The 19693-nt window shown below is 40.7% G+C and overlaps 1 protein-coding gene across 22 annotated transcripts in view; it reads right to left on the reverse strand.

Moving 5' to 3' along the window:
- Nucleotides 1–11741: 11741 nt before the first annotated feature.
- PAX2 (paired box 2) overlaps nucleotides 11742–19693 on the reverse strand; it is an 88128-nt gene continuing 80176 nt past the window's right edge. For 8 of the 22 annotated variants that reach the window (XM_075610713.1, XM_075610711.1, XM_075610724.1 and 5 more), the window contains 2 exons: nucleotides 19253–19347; nucleotides 11742–17930 (listed from right to left, as the gene is read on the reverse strand). In XM_075610713.1, coding sequence (XP_075466828.1) covers nucleotides 17809–17930; nucleotides 19253–19347 — 217 coding nt within the window. In that variant the 3' untranslated portion in view covers nucleotides 11742–17808. Of the gene's footprint in view, nucleotides 17950–19252; nucleotides 19348–19693 lie in introns of all 22 variants that reach the window. The other 14 variants (XM_075610732.1, XM_075610720.1, XM_075610731.1 and 11 more) reach the window with 3 other exon arrangements.

Raw genomic sequence — 19693 nt, forward strand, 5'->3', positions numbered from 1 at the left:
TTTGTTTCTTTGAGGAGGTAAGTAGGAATTTAGACCAGGATAATGCAGTTGATGTGGTCTACTTAGATTTTGCAAAGGCTTTTGATACGGTTTCACACGAGGTTGGTGTACAAAATAAAGAAAATTGGACTCAGTAATAATATATGCACCTGGATTGAAAACTGGTTAAAGGGCAGACAACAGAGGGTTGTCATAAATGGAACTTTTTCAGGTTGGGCTAAAGTCATGAGTGGAGTACCTCAGGGATCGGTACTGGGACCCCTGCTTTTTAACTTGTTTATTAATGACCTTGAGGTTGGGATCGAGAACAAAGTCTCCATCTTTGCTGATGATACTAAATTGTGTAAGGTAATAGAATCAGAGCAGGATGTCATTTTTCTTCAGAAGGACTTGGAGAGACTGGAAACGTGGGCAGGTAAATGGCAGATGAGGTTTAATACAGATAAATGTAAGGCTATGCATTTGGGATGCAAGAATAAAAAGGCGACTTACAAATTAAATGGAGATATATTGGGGGAATCCTTGATGGAGAAGGATTTAGGAGTGCTTGTAGACTGCAGGCTTAGCAATAGTGCCCATTGTCATGCAGTAGCTGCAAAGGCAAACAAGATCTTATATTGCATCAAACGGGCAATGGATGGAAGGGAAGTAAACATAATTATGCCCCTTTACAAAGCATTAGTAAGACCACACCTTGAATATGGAGTACAATTTTGGGCACCAATCCTAAGAAAAGACATTATGGAACTAGAGAGAGTGCAGAGAGGTGTCACAAATTAATAAAGGGGATGGACATTCTAACTTATGAGGAGAAGCTAGCTAAATTAGATTTATTTACATTAGAAAAGAGGCGTCTAAGAGGGGATATGATAACTATATACAAATTCAGGGACAATACAAGGAGCTTTCAAAAGAACTATTCATCCCACGGGCAGTACAAAGGATTCGGGCCATCCCTTAAGGTTGGAGGAAAGGAAATTTCACCAGCAACAAAGGAAAGGGTTCTTTACAGTAAGGGCAGTTAAAATGTGGAATTCATTACCCATGGAGACTGTGATGGCAGATACAATAGATTTGTTCAAAAAAGGTTGGACATCTTTTTAGATGGGAAAGGTATACAGGGATATACCAAATAAGTATACATGGGAAGGATGTTGATCCAGGGAGTAATCCGATTGCCAATTCTTGGAGTCAGGAAGGAATTAATTTTTCCCCTTAATGGGGTTTTTTGTTTGCCTTCCTCTGGATCAATAAGTAAGTATCGATATAGGATAAGGTATCTGTTGTCTAAATTTAGCATAGGTTGAACTTGATGGACCTACGCCTTTTTTCAACCTCATCTACTATAAAACTATGTAACCATGTAACTATGATAGCCGGCGCTATACGCTATGCAATCCAGAAAAATCGTCCAAGCTTGCTGAAGCACACCCCTAATGATGTGGTGGGCATCCTCATGAGGGAAGCTGATAAGTTCGAGATACGTGATAATCTGCATAGAGTAGTGAATTACCACAATCATCCAAGTAGGCGACAGCTGGTCCTCCCTAAAATCTTACAACACTTGGTACTGAGGTCACTACACGATGAACATGGTCATTTAGGCATCGAAAAAACCTTTGGGCTTGTGAGAGATAGGTTTTTCTGGCTAAAAATGAGAGAGGCGGAGGAACGTCATTGTCGACGATGCAGTAGGTGTATCCAACGCAAGACTCTTCCCACAAGGGCAGCCTCAATGGGACACCTAAAAAGCTCGGGCCCCATGGACTCTTTGTGTATGGACTTCCTTTGTATTGAGCCGGATAGCCGGGGGATATGTAATGTACTAGTCATCACAGATCATTACACCAGGTACGCACACATACAGTACATGAACTGAGATAAAAGGTCAGAAGTCCCAAGGATCTGCAATAGTAGCTACTGATCAAAGAGCAATGTCGGTTATTTGTGATAAAGAGAAGTTTAATAAATGAACATTTGAAGAGAGCAGAGTGTAAAAGTAGGATGGGCCTAGGAAGATTGCCTTCTTTGGGGATGGATTGGTATTAGTTTCTGATTCTGGCTTGTTGGCAGGATAAAGCTAAGTTATATTCTCAGAGACAAATGGTGGAAGCGGTGCACAGAAATCAGAAAAGCAAAAACAGACTGCGCATAAAAAAGAATTTATTCAGCCAGTGCCATGAAGTAAAAAAGAGAACGCAGTCTCTCTAACGCGTTTCGCACCCGTCTGGGCTCTTGTCAAAGAGAGCATTATTGATTTTTTTATCTGCTCAATTTAAGTACTAGTCCCTTCATATGCCCATCATCTGAGGGGGGGATTTTCCTTGACCCTGGAGACGCTGAGAAATTGGTGTCAACCATGTGTCTGTGAGTTCCCATTAACCCTCAGTAGGCTTATGTTTGTGGATGTCATATGTACTTACACAAGGGCTTGTGCATTCATGCATCACATTCATACTCACAACCACATATAATACTGGAATCTTCTCCAACATACCCTGCATTATAAGAAGATTATATTCTTGTTGGTGCTAACTGCACAGCAGATATTATCAGCACTAATGACTTGTTTTTGAATATTTTGGATTTCCATTTTTATGAGACCTACAATGAACTTGATTCTGAAGCACCGTTCTCGAGTAGTCCTGCTACTATCTCCTGTTCTAAATTAAGTTCCCATATTAAGTGTTCTGTTGGTGCCAGGACTGACTGTAATTTCATATTCTTGTACCTTGGGTACTGGATGATCAGCACCAGGAAACGCCTGCATCACCATGAGTGATATATTCCACTCCATCGGTTTACACGTGTGTTCTCATATGGTGGTTATGTTTATAGTGAAAAAGGTGGGTATAAGCGACACACCACTGCTGATAGTAAAAATGAAAATGTATTTCCTTTTGGTGCTCACCTTCTGCTAATCCCGGCGTCTCAATGCTGGATCCATGAATTGGTATAAAAGGTAGGTTAGAAGAAGCACACAAAAGACTAGGATAGAGTCCAAACAACTCTATTTGTATTCAATGCATCAGAGCCAACTATCCTTCAGACCAAACACCTGGTGTCCAAACAATAGAAGTTGTTTGGACTCTATCCTAGTCTTTTGTGTGCTTCTTCTAACCTACCTTTTATACTAGTGGTTATGGTTATAATATGGATCTAGAGATGTTTCAGGCTGGAATTGTGGATATTAACTTAGGGAAGGTTACCAGGGTTAGTTGTAAGGGAGTGCCCTAAATATGAAGTTCTGCTTTGGTACAGTAATAACCACATGATAGTAAAGATGAGGGGAGCAAGACTGCATTTGGAACTACACTTTCTGTGTGACAAAGCTGTAAATGCTATAAGTAGATGCAAATAACTTCCCCAGGCGGATAAACCCAGTGACCAATAATGAAGTCCATGCAAGAAGAAGAAGAATACTAAGCATGGCAGGTGCAAACTGACATGCCTAGCTGAGAAGAACCAACCAGAAAGCATTTCCCCTCTTTTATTGTCATCTTGCTTTGCTCACGAAAGATGAGTTTGACTGGCAGATGCATCAAGGTTCACAGTTTATTGGTTTTTGCAAAAGAGCCAGATCTGCCAATTTAGACAGGGGAGTGACACAAAAGTTTCCATCTAAATGGGCTAATTTTACTATGGGGAATTCTCAAGCAGAGAGCACGGATGCAGGCGGAATCCTGTTTTATTTATTTTTTTAACAAGGGCTGAATGACAAATATAAACGACAGTTCAGAGCTGATGGAACATCAGCATTTGACGCTTCACAGGGGAGCTGTGAAATAAACAATAGTAGAAAAATTGAATTAGAATCAGCTCAAAAGCAGGGAACACTGGAGAGAGACACGATGATTCTGATGAAAGTATTCTAACCTCACATTGAAAGAGAATAGCTACTTAACATGGCCATTTCAGACCTTAAGGCTCAGGTATTTTAATGTAATCATTTTGCTGATGGAAATGACTTGTAGGTCTTCACGACTGATCGCACGAAACGTAAAAAAGCAAAATGCCTCGCTTCGATATGTAGGTACAGGACGAGAGGAAGGAGAAAGAGAATTTGTATGCTCACATTCATCTAGTACAGGAGTGGTCAACGGCAGTCCTTAAGGATCATCAACAGGTCAGGCTTCCAGCCTATCCCTGCTTCTGCACAGGTGGCTCAATCAGTCCCTGCTTCAGCACAGATGTCTCAATCAGTGGTTCAGTCTTCGACTGAGCCACTAATTGAGCTCCCCTATACTGAAGCAGTACATCCCTCCCCTTCCCTCAGTATAAGGTACCAATTCAAATAGAACTAGCCTAACTTAAGCGATTTGTCCATGCTGTCGGTCTTAGGTCCTACCTACGTCCGCCATGTACAGATAATAATCTCTCTTAAACCTAGTTTATTCACAAGTTCACCAGTTCTCTCAAATGTTATGTATATGTTAATTGGAATTGTTGTTAACTGAGGGTCTCCATACCCTCTCCACCATTGTCCACAAATCCTCGGGATCGGGGCGGTCTCACCAGGGCATTATGCCCGCCCTTTCAGTCGCCATAAGTGACTGGTGCAACTATTTAAGGGCAAATGTTCAGCCCTTCCTTTTTTGGTTATTTTTCTTCCCTACTGTGTCCACCAGCCCCCCCCCCCCCCCCCCATTCCTAGCCCCAGCTAATGTTCCAACTGTCCTACCCGGTCCCCCCATCCGCAAGGTCCCTAATGGGGGATACAATAGGGCTCGTGCCAGCTCACCCCAAAAAAACTGACAATGAATATTGTCCCCACCGTGGGAAAGTGGGCAGTTTACAATTTCATCTTACAACCTTAGATCATGGCTAGCCCGGCCTCCATCAAACTGGTCTCTTTCATCGTAAAAGGCATACAATCAACAGGAAAAGGAGACGCCCTCCAAGAATTTAAAAGAGCAGGGGGAGATATTTTGCTCCTCCAGGAGACCCATTTCAATGTCCAGGACTCCCCCCAGCACATTGAGGGTCACCTTCCCACAGTCATTCTACTCCTCATTTAACAGCAAAAAAAAGAGGAGTAGCGATCTTAATTAAACAAGGTATCTCGTTTAGCACCGAGAAAATGATCACAGACCCGGAGGGCAGATTCTTGATAGTTTATGGCTCCCTCGCAGGCACAGCAGTTACACTAGTCAATTTATACGCACCAAATGATAATCAAACTGAATTTGGGATGAAAGTCTGGGAAGCAAAAGGACCGCAATATCTGACATCTGTGCTAGTTGGAGGTGATATGAATATGACACTCAACCTGAAGAAGACAAATCAACCAACCCGGGCCAAACCCATTCGGTTCATGTTAAAAATACGCTTTAAAGTTCAGGGATTTGTTGGTAGAATTTTCCCTGACAGACATATGGAGGGCACAGCATGAAGGTCAACGAGACTACACTTTCTATCCCCCCCCCCTCACCAAACGAACTCAAGAATTGATTATTTTTTAATCACAAAAAACATTCTCCATTCATCTCTCAGATCTGATATAGGCTCAATTACATGGTCAGACCATGCCCCAATTGTATTGTATTGTATTGTATGTCTTTATTTATATAGCGCCATTAATGTACATAGCGCTTCACCGTAGCAATACATGGGGTAATCAAATAAATAACAGATAATATAAATAACAGATCATGGGAATAAGCGCTTTAGACATAAAAGTAACATTAAGGAAGAGGAGTCCCTGCCCCGAGGAGCTTACAGTCTAATTGGTAGGTAGGGAGAACGTACAGAGACAGTAGGAGGGAGTTCTGGTAAGTGCGTCTGCAGGGGGCCAAGCTTATGTATCATGTGTTCAGAATATCCACAGTGCTATTCATATGCTTCTTTAAGCAAGTGTGTCTTAAGGTGGGTCTTAAAGGTGGATAGAGAGGGTGCAAGTCGGGTACTGAGGGGAAGGGCATTCCAGAGGTGTGGGGCAGTCAGTGAAAAAGGTTTAAGGCGGGAGAGGGCTTTAGATACAAAGGGGGTAAAAAGAAGACATCCTTGAGAAGAACACAAGAGTCTGGATGGTACATAACGAGAAATTAGGGCAGAGATGTAAGGAGGGGCAGAAGAGTGTAAAGCTTTAAAAGTGAGAAGAAGAATGGAGTGTGAGATGCGGGATTTGATCGGAAGACAGGAGAGGGATTTCATGAGGGGAGATGCTGAGACAGATCTAGGAAAGAGTAGAGTGATTCTGGCAGCAGCGTTTAGGATAGATTGTAGGGGAGACAGGTGAGAGGCAGGAAGGCCGGACAGCAGGAGGTTACAGTAATCAAGACGGGAGAGAATGAGGGCCTGAGTCAGAGTTTTAGCAGTCGAGCAACAGAGGAAAGGGCGTATCTTAGTTATATTGCGGAGGAAAAAGCGACAGGTTTTAGAAATGTTTTGAATGTGAGGGGCGAATGTGAGAGAGGAGTCGAGTGTGACCCCTAGGCAGCGTGCTTGGGCTACTGGGTGAATGATGGTAGTTCCAACAGTAGGAGGAGGTAGTAGGGCCAGGTTTGGGAGGAAGTATGAGGAGCTCTGTTTTAGCCATGTTGAGTTTAAAGCGACGGAGGGCCATCCAGGATGATATAGCAGAGAGACATTCAGAAACTTTGGTTTGTACAGCAGGTGTAAGGTCAGGTGTTGAAAAGTATATTTGTGTGTCATCAGCATAGAGGTGATATTTAAACCCAAAAGATGTTATTAGGTCACTTAGAGAGAGTGTGTACAGAGAAAAGAAAAGAGATCCCAGGACACAATTGACCTGACTCTTACCCTCCCCTTTTTCAAAAGCAATTCATTTCGCTGGAAATTAAATGACTCTCTCCTTAACAATCCCGAAATTGAAAACAAAATGTAACTATCAGTGAACGAATATTTTGCCTCGAATAGGGGGTCTGTCTCGATACCTGCGATGCTTTGGGAAGCCCATAAGGCTACAAACAATTAGAGGGGATTTCATTTCCACAAAATCCCACAAGAAAAAAAGCAAACTGAAAGTATATAAAGAAATAACCGATAAAATAACACATTTGGAACAACAACATAAAAACAATCCATCCAAAAAATTATATAAATCCCTCGCTGCCGCCAAGCTGACATAGATACATTCAATTAGAAGACACTGAGAGAGCCCTGAAATGGACCAACCAGCGATATTACGATAAGAAGATTCAGTTTGGAAGCAGGAGCACAGCCTGGGTGAAGAAATAAATGATTCCAGGGCAACTCCAAATATAAATGAGAATTTATTGAGTATAGCTCACAATGGGGGTGAAGAAACGCACCTACTGTACGCGTTTCGTCCTTAAGGACTTTATCAAGGTATGAGCTACAGAACAAATACACACACTTTTATAAAGTAACCCTTTTTCACTTAAGAAGGGTATCCATTAACAGAAATGTTGCATATTCCTTATAAATAAACCAAGGATTATATAACTAATATAAAATTATAATATTTAAATTATAATAAACACATATTAGATACCTGAAAGATATATAGCACAAGAAAGGATCATTGAGTTAAGGAGCAGACCATGATTATATGCTAAGTAAATGTAAAAAAAAACTTAAAATAAAGAAATGTAAATCCAAATATAAGGATAGTAAAGATCAAAAACTAAGCATATAGTTAGTGCTTGCAAATCATCACATGATGTGCTTAAAATCCAATCAAACCCACCATTGACTGAAACAGAGAACCAGTTTTAATAATAGAGCACTTATTAGCAAGTAGTATTAGAATAAAAAAAGATATTAGAACATAATAGGTAAATAAAATCCTATTAACTACTAAATGCCCATATCAAAATAAATGAAAAGAAGAGACAGGGAAAAGAGGGGACAAGGGGGGGGGAGAGGGGGAAGAGGTGGAGTCTTCCCCCTCCCTGTTTTCTCTGTTCTCCCCCCCCCCCCCTATCCTAAAGCAGGTCTATCCGGAGGTCCCTGATTTGTGTTGGATGGGTTGTGGACAGAAGGAAGATATGGCTTACATATGGTGGACCTGCCCCGCCATACAAAAATGTTGCCTTATGGTTCAAGAGATAATTAGGGACACAACGGAAATGGCAATCCCTGTAGACCCCTTAATATATCTATTAGCAAAACCAGTTGAGGATATAAGTCACTCCCTGAGATGGCTGATATAATTTATATTAACGGCAGCTAGGTGTTTGATAGCAGCCGCTTGGAGAAAACTTGCCCCCCCTCACCCCCCTCCAGACGTACAGTAGAGAAGCGAATAAATGAGGTTATGACCACAGAGAAATTGACCGCCTTTCTGAAACAGTCTACTGATAATTTCTACAGAACGTGGGAGACATGGATTGAAAAGTGGGCTGGGTGGGTGACCAGGTAGATAGAGGTTACTATCCTTGTCTCCCATTCCCCCCCCCAACCCCTGCATACCCCCCCCCCCCCCCCCCACCTTCCCTGTTGGTTCTTAGCTCATTTTTTCCTTTTTTTCTTTTTGTTTTTGTCTGTCACCCCAAGTACAACTGTTATTCAAAACCTATGTAATACTCTGCATTAGCCAAGATAGAGGATTGTTAGACTCATGGCTATGTGTCACTTGGTAATTGGAACTTTTGGATTTATATCTAAAATTATGTTATTCTGTTCTGTTTTCAATACGTGGACACTTAGCCGAATTTCTGCACCTGAATGCAGATGTATTTTGTCAATATTCATATGCTGAAACAAATCAATAAACATATTTGAAACCAAAAAAATGGTTATATAGCAAAACGTAACACACTGAGAGTGCTCATTTGCATGTCATTACCCATAATCCCTTGCTGTAGTGGAAACATTTTATGCTAAGAGATAAGGGGGAAAGGCAGGTAGCAGACCTGCCTGAATGTGAAGGTGCTCACAAGTGATATTTTTATTTGGATATATCCTAACTATGGAACAAGCCAGGGGTTAGATGAGGTTCAAGACTTGAGAGCAGTTAGGAACGGCCAGGCTATGTGGACTATGAGGCCCTTTTCTGACACTAATTTCTATGTTTCTACTCCTCTGTCTGTGTCCTTATTAGCCGCTTTTTGAGCGGGACTGCAGCACAATTAGGGTAACAACCTGATTGTCAGATGACGTTTGAGCCAGTTCTAATTGTATCCACCCCATTCTATTAGATGTCCCCAGAGATGGCTGATTTGAGCTCTATTTGAAACGAGATCTGCAAAAGCAGGTCTGTCAGAACCTTTAACTGGTAATCAGCATCAAGAAATCATTTTTGGAAGCATAATGTGCAACAATGCGCTGTGAGCCTGAAAACAGCAGCATCACCTACTCTGAGCTGATGCTACTATATTAGAACAGCCTAATTACAGCAGCTACCGGTGAGTTGGAGTCACCCACCATGAAAACTATATGCCATGTACAAAATAATAACCAATGATCAGTTTCCACCACTTTGCTGCACTGTGCTGTTGATTCCATTGTATAGGGTTACCAAACATACGTTTTTTACCGGACTTTTTAGAACCCCAATATTGTGAACAATTTGCTCTTACCTTATATAGGGTTTTGTCCCTCCAGCGACCATGGAACGCATTCACCTTCCAACATCAGGGTCTCTCTGCAGCCCTCCAAGGACAGGGCCCGCCGTGGGCCTACGGGAACTTACTGCAGCCCTCTGAATGGGCCTACTGTGGCCTATCACAGACTGGGCCTCCTATCTTCTTCTTTCCTTTACCCTCATATCTCTTTCATCTGACCCGTGCTTCACAGCCCCACGATGCCCATTCCTCCATGTTATATCTTCCCTCTTATCCCTCCCCACTCTTTCCTGCCCCATCCCTTAACATGTCCCATTACCTTCTTCTCTTTTTCCCCTCTCTCATTCACCTCCCCCATCTCTTTCACCCTCACCTCTTCACTCTCGTTCTTTCCGTCCCCCACCAGTCTGTCTCATCTTTATTTCTCCTTCCCTCTGTTTCTTAACTTCTTATTCTCTTCTCTACACATTCTCTGTAAAGACATCTCTGCTCCCAACCCTAATATAGCTGTGACCTACCCTACTCCTCCTCCCTACTGCAGAAAAACAAGCTAGCAGAAGAGGCTTAAAAGACAGAATAGGACACAAAGGGCTGTAAAAACAAACGTTAAAGGAAGGGTGGGCAACTCCGAACTTCAAGGGCCACCAATAAGTCAGGTTTTCAGGATATCCCTCCTTCAGCACCGGTGGTGAAGTCATTCTAACTGAGCCACTGATTGAACCACCTGTGCTGTAGCAGAGAAATGCTGTTGGTGGCCCTTGAGGACCGGAGTTGGCCACACCAGAGTTAAAGTCTTTCAGAAGGGCTAATAAAGACAGCAATTGTAAATAAGGGCGATGATGCAGGCTGTTGTATTGGAAGGGTGGTCACTAGTATGTCCGAGAACTGTGTTGTGTGTTGGGGTAGCATGGTTCTCCAGGGTTATGTGAATTGTTGAGGACACTGGTGTAAGTGAGCTTTTGAAAGGTATTTTGTATGCTCATGTTATTGGGCCTTACTTGAGCAGTATCAATTACTGGGTTGCAATGAGGGCCACTGTTTTGTGGCCCATAGTGACCTCTATGTACGACACTAAAATATAGTTACCTTAGCAATGTATAGTTCCTCTTTTGATGCCCAATGATGTTTGTACCAAATGCTTTTAACTTTATATCTTAATCACATGCTATATTGTGATAGTGAGATTATTGCATCTAAATTTGCAACAAATAATGTTCATCACTTATTGCATGGTATTTTGTAGTACAGGTGTTATTATGGCTGACCACTTCCACTTTATGTCAATTAGTAGGACTGTACGTTTGAGAGGTGTGGGGGACTATGATTTGTGGAAAAAAACTACCTACTCATATGTAGCAAGTGGCTTATTGTCTTTTCATTGGGGTCCTTAATATGGCCTGACAGTTGTTATGGTTAGTTCATGATTTCTCCTTCCTCTGTTCTGCTGTCTCCACATTGAGAAGCTGTATAATTCAGGAGGGCTTCCTCTAAATAAATGAGATCACATAGGATCATGAAGGACACATGGAATGTTGAGTGGTAGTCTATGTTATCTGTTCCCCAGGAACCAAATATTTGCTTGCAGGCTCTTTGGGTGGTAATACATGATGGTTATACTTCCATATTACCTACAACGCAGCATACATGGGGAGTCCTGCTTTATTTTTAAGATACCTGTCCTAAGTAAGGACATATCTGTAGAATTCAGACATGTGAAAAACTCTTACCAGTATGAACCTTTTAAGAAGCTTCCTATTGGTGTTTGCGTCGAACAGAGGTGAAATAGCAGCCTTCATGACGATAATGTGATTGTGAGACATATTTACTAAGTACTCTTCTGTCATAAGACACCACCTGGGCTCTGGAAGACACCTCACAGATGATTCAAGTCAACGGTCTGGAAGAAGTCTTCCAGTGCTGGAAGGCGCCTTATGGCAAAAAGCTGCTTAGTAAATATGGACCTGGATCTCCATATATGCTGATATAAAGCCCTTCATAATCACATGTAGATGTTGTGCACTATGTGCGTTACGGCCGTGTATCCCACAGTGGTATCCAAACGTGGGACTCCTAATATTTGTAAGAAGCTGGAAAGCATGAACAATACTGTACAAGTGGATTTGCTAAGCCATTCAGATCAAGATTAATTCAGCATGTGATCAAAAGATGAATTCTGTGGTTACCATACAGCAATGAAGGAATGAGTGAGACCCATACAATGACATACGAAAAATTTATTTGTCATGTGCACAAAAAAGAATCAAACAACGAAAGCAATGAACAAAGCCAATTTGGCTTTCGTCAAAGCACGTCCGATCATTTGTTACAGGTCCCATGTATCAACTTAGGCCTAAGAAAGCCTTATCCGTCTGTGCCTGCAGCTGCTTTATTTACTAGTTTTGTTTTGCAAATGTGTGGTTTGAGTTGTCTCTGTTACATCTTTGCCCAGTTAAGAACACAGACTGCCGTGTAATTGAATAAAGTGTTTTTTTTTTTTGTCTACCAGGAAAGTGTTGTCACTTGCCAGTTTTCCAGCTGCAATACCAACATTTCTCAATCTTCCTTCAATCCACTGTTGCATTGGTCAGAATGGAATCTGATTGTTTTTAGACAGTTCAATTAAATGAAATTGCACGAATAGAAAAAAGGACTGATGTAAGAGTTATTTTGTTTCTTCTATATGTCAGTTTCCTCACTTCCATGTTTTGTCATTAGTTCTGAAGGCTTTCTATTTTTTATTAAGGTTTCAATATCCCTCTGGGAAGCTAGTGTGATAAAGCATGCAGACTTATCCACAAGAAAACAGATTGGGGTTCATTGCCACTTAAGAGTCACAAAACCATCCGCTTAGATGGAGGTGCGATTCAGGGCTTTGCCCTCTGCAAACCTCACAACCTCCATAGAGCAGAAGATGCCTCACAATGAAAGAAAAATGGGAAACGCAGCCTAGGCGAACTTCAGGACAAATCCTTAGGTTCAAGTCAAACATTCCAAAACACTGATTTGTGATTATTCTATAAAACCAGAGACATAACATAAAACACAGACAAAGCTCAGTTTTTAGCACATCTAGTGAGACTCATACACGGTACAGTGCCTAAATATATATGGATAAATATCTAATAAGTAAATGGTCTTTTAGTTTGACATTTTTGGCCAAAATTGTTGTAAGCCCCTGAGCCAACGCCAAGGCAGACCACATATCAGGGGTCCCTAACGCTAATATAAATTCTTAATAACCTGTTTAATAACAGGAAGAATGATTTATAGTAAATCTGTCAATATTAGCTGCAAAGTTCTGTCTGACTGAAGCTTTTATTAACCTGTACATTACCAGGAAAAGCACTCTGTATTAGAGATGTCACAGCCAAACTGCAAGCAGGCAAGTTCCCCTGAGTGGAAGATGCTATGGAGTGAGCCCATAACCATTTAAATGTGGGAGGGGGTGAGCTTAAATTAAGTAGGAGGTTGCCAACCTCCAATCAGCCATGACTAGCTGGACAAGAATTGTAAAACATACTGGACACCTAACAAGCTCCTATTAAACCCCCAAAATACCCACAACATATATATAAGCATATGAGTATCAGAGGAGTGCTACTGAGCATGGCAATATGCATTAAAACCAGAGACATAACATAAAACACAGACAAAGCTCAGTTTTTAGCACATCTAGTGAGACTCATACACGGTACAGTGCCTAAATATATATGGATAAATATCTAATAAGTAAATGGTCTTTTAGTTTGACATTTTTGGCCAAAAATTTTGGGGGTTTAATAGGAGCTTGTTAGGTGTCCAGTATGTTTTGTGATTATTCTAGCAAGCACATTGTACATAGGTTTTTGTTTTTAACCAAAATCTAAAAAAAAAAAAAATGGAAAAGCCAGCATTTCTGCTTGGTCCGTTAGAAATGTAAAAACAAAAGGGATAGGGTGTGCAAGAGAAGAAGAGAGGAATACAAAGAAAGAAGAAAAGATAGAAAGAAAAGGCATGCTGGAATGGAGTGTTTAGGTTTTGCGTAGCGACTGTATCCTTTCACTGTTTCAAAATAAGGAAAAAGCAAACATATAAGGCTGTTTGCAGAGCCCGGAGAGTTTGTCGATTCACTAAATGTTCATGCTGTGCTTTATTTGAAACAATATTTTCTTTTTTTTTTTTTTACCAATGAGCACAAGGAGACTTGCAACATACAGACAATTTGTTGTTTATCTACACGATGAAAGCTTAATTTAATACCATGTGTTATGAAATGCAGATGAACTTATATATATACACAAGAGGAATTGCCTTCACATTACACACATTATCTTTCTACAAAGCAGCGATTGTTTTGTATTTTGTTGCAAAAAAAATAAAAATAAAAATCCGTAACATTAAATAATTGCTATCATTTACTTTTCGTGTCGAGTCCAGTCTAATGGAATCTATATGTGTAAGATCATTGGTTTCTTCTGAATATCACATCAATTCCAGTGCCGGCAAACAGGACTTAGCCAAAATACTGCTTTTACACTGCATACACATACCATAACTTAAATAAAAACAGGGGAGTCATTGGCAAATGTAGTGTGTACATCTGTATGGTGGATTTTTGGAGAAATGGAGATGGTACTTCATTAAAATATTTCTGTGTGACTTGTAAAAGTTTTGAGTAACAAACTTTACTATTACGTGGAAACCTGTAGGAACATATGAATTAAATGTTATCCTAAGATTAGGATGTGTCAGTTGTTTTATTAAATCTGGATAGGGCTTTAGTGCTGCTGAAGCTGAAACAATGTAAACCCAATACAACAATCCTTGGGGTCTAGTGAGTGTGTTTCTGGTATTATTGGTGCGTGTTGTTCTTTGTGTTTGCTTATACTTCTCTTGCCCTTTAATTATCTTGCAGGTCATGATTATATCACAAATGCATGTGAATGGTTGCTGAGGAAGGGGGTACAGCCTGCTCAACCTGATTTGCCAATGTCAGAGAAGGATTACTGAGGTTTATAACATACAGGTAATTCAATGAAAAATACATTATATTGTAGACACAGAGACAAATCCAGACTTAAAAACCAGGACACAATCAATTCGACATGACAAGTTCTTTATGCTAGTACTTGTCATGTACAAGCATAAAGTCAGTGGGAACTGGTGCTTGATGTGTGATAAAGTATTAAGTAGGGTGTTTATTTTAGAAAAATAATGTATTTTATATGCAAACAAAGTGGGCTTGAAGTATGCATTGCATCAATACATCCATCCTCTTTGCTGCAAGTGGAGAATAAAGTGTATCGATTGTACTTTTATTACATACATTAAAATGAGATAGGGTCAGTCTGGAATTACTGCACAAAAACGCCCTTTGACCAGAATGAGTCTTTGTGCAGTGGCCGGTCAGCACTATCACACTTTAATGAATAACCCCTATAGGCCTTTCCTCGATATGCTGTGAAGCCACTTCCCCATTGTGGAGAAAGTTTTGGTCCCATTCATTTGAATTGAGCTCCTAAATTGAACTCTTCTCTAGCATTTGGAAGCGGCATATTGAATAAGGGCCTTAATAGCAGCAAATGTGCCAAGGAGGAAAAATGTACAGGGGTATATATATTTAATAAATTAATTCATGTTCAGTGATTGAGTGTGTGCAGCACCTAAAAAGACTTGACTATGAGTTAGGATTTTAGATTTTTTGAGGACCTGTTGATCCACTTCTAAATATTTTGCCTTCTTTCTAAGAGATTTGTAGCACTACATTTGAGAAGCGGGAATTAAAATCCTTGGACAAGTGAGAGTGAGACTGCATAGGTTTACAGTTAAAAGCAATGCTACAAAGACTGGGATGTTATTTATGTGACGTCCACAAGGCAGTCTAGATAAGGGGAACCAAAGGAAGGTAGGACAACATTCCACAGTTTATCCATTTTTCAATGATATGCAGCTCATACAACGGACGTAACTGGCTGTGATGCGGAAGTAGGAAGGCTAATGGCATTCTAAGTAATATTAAATGGCAATAGTCAAGCACAGCAAAAAGAAGGAGGCTCAGTAGAGTGCAAAAAATGTCATTTTAATGACTTAAAGAAGTCATCATAGCATCCAACGCTTCGATGCATACAAACACCTTCATCAGGTTTTTGTATGCCCCGAAACCTTGGATGCTAAGATGACTTCTTTGAGTCATTAAAATGACCTTTTTTTGCACTCTATTGAACCTCCTTATTTTTGGTGTGCCTGACTATTGCCTTTTGATGACCAGTGTATCTTAACCAGATCTTATTGTCTTAGCACCCAGCTTTATTACCTGTTACCATTTCAGACCCCAGTTAGGGGAATCCCAAGTTGCTGGTTCTGAGAATCCTCTTATTCTAAGAAATAACCCCATGGCAATCATAACAAGTGATTTTTATCAAGTTTTCCAATAACTTTTCAGGGGAAGGCATAATGTTGCCAAATCAATCTTAGTAAGTTAAATGTATCTGGTCTTTTTATAAGTGGTTCCATTCACATCCACAGGTTTGGCACAGGTCACTAAAATAGTACCAAAGCACTGAAATATATATATTTTTTAAAGACGTTGAATGCTATTTTTGCCTTCCTTGCCTGCATCTATACTGTAAGTGCAAATAAAATGGGGTTTAAGGACAAAGTAATAATGAAGTTGTATAACTCTTAGCTCACCCCCATTATGAGAGTGTCACCCTGTTTATTATTGCACCCATTTGCAAATATCAGTAGCCCCTATAAACATCGGTAGCATCATCCGCTTAAAACCCAGCATCACGCTTTAACACACATCAGTTGCCCTGAGGCTTCAATAGGATCACCCAGAAATCCCACTCAGAACTGAATCAATAGGTGAAGATCTTTGCGTTTGCTAACACTAGAACAGCAAGCACTGTCATGTAATGTTTTGATAATGACAATTTGGCGAGAAATGTCTAAACCAGCAAAAGGTTTTGTTGATTCTAAGGGGGTTATTTTTTTTTTTAAATGCAATAGTGCAGATTGGGTTACTATCTCATGGAAACTGCCACTGAAGTCAATAAGGATTTCCGTGCGACAGTGCCCTGACCGGCACTATCACAGCTGTATGACTAACCCCCGGAGAGAAACCTAACAGAAATGAAGGGTTATCTACTCTAAGAATGTACTCTACTACCATTGTAAAAGCCAACTAATTGTAAACCTGAAATCCGGGCCCTCGTTAAGTGCATTTTTTTTGTTTAGCTGACTAAAAATATTCACTTTACAAAAGACATTTCCTGTGTTTTTTTCTTTATGAATGCGAAATATCCACAATGCTTGAATGCAGGAACATGGCACTGTCCTCTAAAATCAGACCATGGTACACTAGTGCAAAACAAAACAAAAAGAGCAAAAAAGGAGACATTTCGAGAACTGACTTCTTCATATGGTCCTATGGGGGTTCATTCTCGTTTCCATTTTCGTCATCTTATATTTTTTTTTTTTTTACATTTTTTTTTTTTTAGAAAATTGTCTATTGTTAATGTTTTTTTTTATTTTACAGACCTTCATGATAAAGCATAAAAACAGAGTATATTTATATATATATTTATATATTCATATATTTTTATTATTTCTTTTTCTGTTTAGTCGTTTTGACGTTAAAATGTCCTCCTGTCTCCTTCTCCGGGGTTGATTGTTTTTTCACTGGAAATGTGTCCATGTGGAATATCGTGACACGCCAGCACAATGAAGGGAACGTGAGAGGCAGGCATCTAACCAAAGAAAAAGGGTAGTTAAAAAGTCCCAAGAGGCATCCTTAATGAAACCATTTTTTTTTTCACTTCCATCCTCCTATTGCTAATTGTTTCATAATTATTCTGTCAGAAATCTTCTATCCAGCCACTTTTTCAATAGCTTTCCCCAATTAACATGTTTTTAGGAGAAAATGCAACTAACATTTTTTCTCCTCTTTTTCCTTTTGCTGTATGCAAACTGCTGGGTTCTTCTTCTTTTTGTAGTAGTACGTTAGTCTTTGGAGTGTCTTACAAAATCTATTGATGCCTTGCATTGCTTTCTTTGTGTGGGGGTAAAGTCTTAACCATTTTCGCTGCCACAAAGTCCCACATTGCACTGCATAAATTACTCCGTGGGCCTTTCTTTTGCAGCAAAAGTCTCTGAAATGATATCAGTTGAGTTGGCCGGTGGTTCATCTAACTACCGTACACGGTAACAACAAGGAGACCTGCAGTAGAGACACAGTCAGTCTATGGAGGTTGAGGAGGGTCAGTAGTAGGAGCAGATTGATTGCAGGAGGCATGGAATGGAACGATCTTCTTCCCACTGGCATAGATGATGTAGTTCAGACAGGTACAATATGGAGGCCTAAGCTGTTGCCCTGCAGTTTCATGTGGTTTCCGTGGTAACTAGTGGCGGTCATAGGCAGTGGCAGCAGTGGGAGGTGCGGAGCCCCTGGATGTGGCACTATAATAATAAGGGGAACCTGAAAGTTAACACAGGAGAAGAATGGACTGGTTGAAAGGACAAAAAGTGAACACAATTAACGAAAAGAAAACATGGCGGGAATAAATGAAACATTTTGGATTTAAGACATTACCTTAAGTACAAAAAGCAGCACCCTATCACTCACTGTACAACGTGTACACATGTCATTGGTCTGTTTAGGCAATTTATTATCAAGCGATAGCTGAGTTGTGAGGTTTATGCTGATCTCACAATAGACAACTGTGACATGTTATATATAGCACTGCTTCTATTGATCATAATCTTGATATTGCCCACACCACGGTTCTAAGGACCAAGGGCATACGTGCTAAGCAGTGCTAGATTGATTTTGAGCTGCAATCTTGAGGACATTTTGTTTTCTCTTTTTTTTACACAAACATCTTTGCATCTCAAGCTTTTACTGTCAGATTCGGGGTTCCCCAAGTTCAGTCCTCAAAAGCAACTAACAGGTCAGGTTTTGTAATATTTCCCTAATTAACTGTTAATTAACCAACTAATCTAGTTCACGTTATCACAAAGACAATTGTCTTGGATATTTGTTGCCATGAAACCCTGTCGTGTCAGTTCTCCTTGAGGACTGAACTTAAGGAGCCCTGTGAAATTATGGAGAAAGCGTGACCTTAGAGTAAATGTGCGGTATACTGGCTGTGACGGTTTGACTCCCACTCCTCGAAAAGGGGCTTTATTTCCATAAGTCCAAAATAGTTTCAGGCAGCGGGTCACTGTCCCTGCATTCTATTCGGTGCAAAGCTATGTAAGGCTACGGTCACAGCTGCGTGCGCGCCGGAGCACCTGGCGATGAGTGCACCCGTTTCAGCCGCGACCTGTGGTCTGCGGCTGTGCTTTTAGAGCAGAGCAGGAGATCCGACGGGGGGGGAGGGGGCATGACAGGGGGCGCGGCCATGATGTCACGCGGCTGGTTCGCCCTCATTGGCTGAACCGCCGCTGTGACGTGGCCAATGCTCGGCCGTCGCGCCGAAAGACAAAAATGTTGTCTTTTGGCCAAGGCGGTCACGCATCGCGCACGCACAGATGCCCACTGGGGCCTGCCCCATAGAGGGCTGAGCCTTGTGTGCGGCGCGCACGCCATCATGCGCGCAGCCGCGGCCACTGGGGACCAAGCCTAAGCATACATTATTATTATACATTTTTAGCTTCGAAGAATTGGAACGTGGAGAAGGCCATTCACAAAGCAAAGTAGGAAATGAGGTAAAGAGACACATGTAGTGGACTTTTTATCTCGACAAAAATGTCCCTGTGATGCATATGTTAGTACTCACTTAGTAACGCTGGGTTGCTGAACCTCCACGCTTCATTGTAGGGTGTGTATTGAGGGTGACTGTAGGGATTTCCTGAAAATTCACTTCCTAGAAAGCCAATATTTAGAAGAAGAAAAAATACTGTTACTGTGTGTATAATAATATAATTGCAACATTCTTTTAACCTACTCTTGAAGCTGCAGTTCAAGCAATATCCTACACGTGTGTTTTTTTCAATAAACCAGTGCTGTACTATGAGAAAATACATGTAGCATTTAAAATAAAATAAAAAAATCAAATAATTTTAAAGACATTTTTAATGTATTCTACTGATACAGGCATTTTTGTTCCTGTAGCAACCATTTACAAAGTCACATCCCCTTCCCCTTCTAAAAAAAGCATCACCTTTTTGAGCCCTGCCCTCTCTAGCAGTGAACCAATTGAATCTAGTTCCTGCCTGGT

This window comes from Ascaphus truei, chromosome 8 (genome assembly GCF_040206685.1).
Source record: "Ascaphus truei isolate aAscTru1 chromosome 8, aAscTru1.hap1, whole genome shotgun sequence".
NCBI classification, from domain to species: Eukaryota; Metazoa; Chordata; class Amphibia; order Anura; family Ascaphidae; genus Ascaphus; species Ascaphus truei.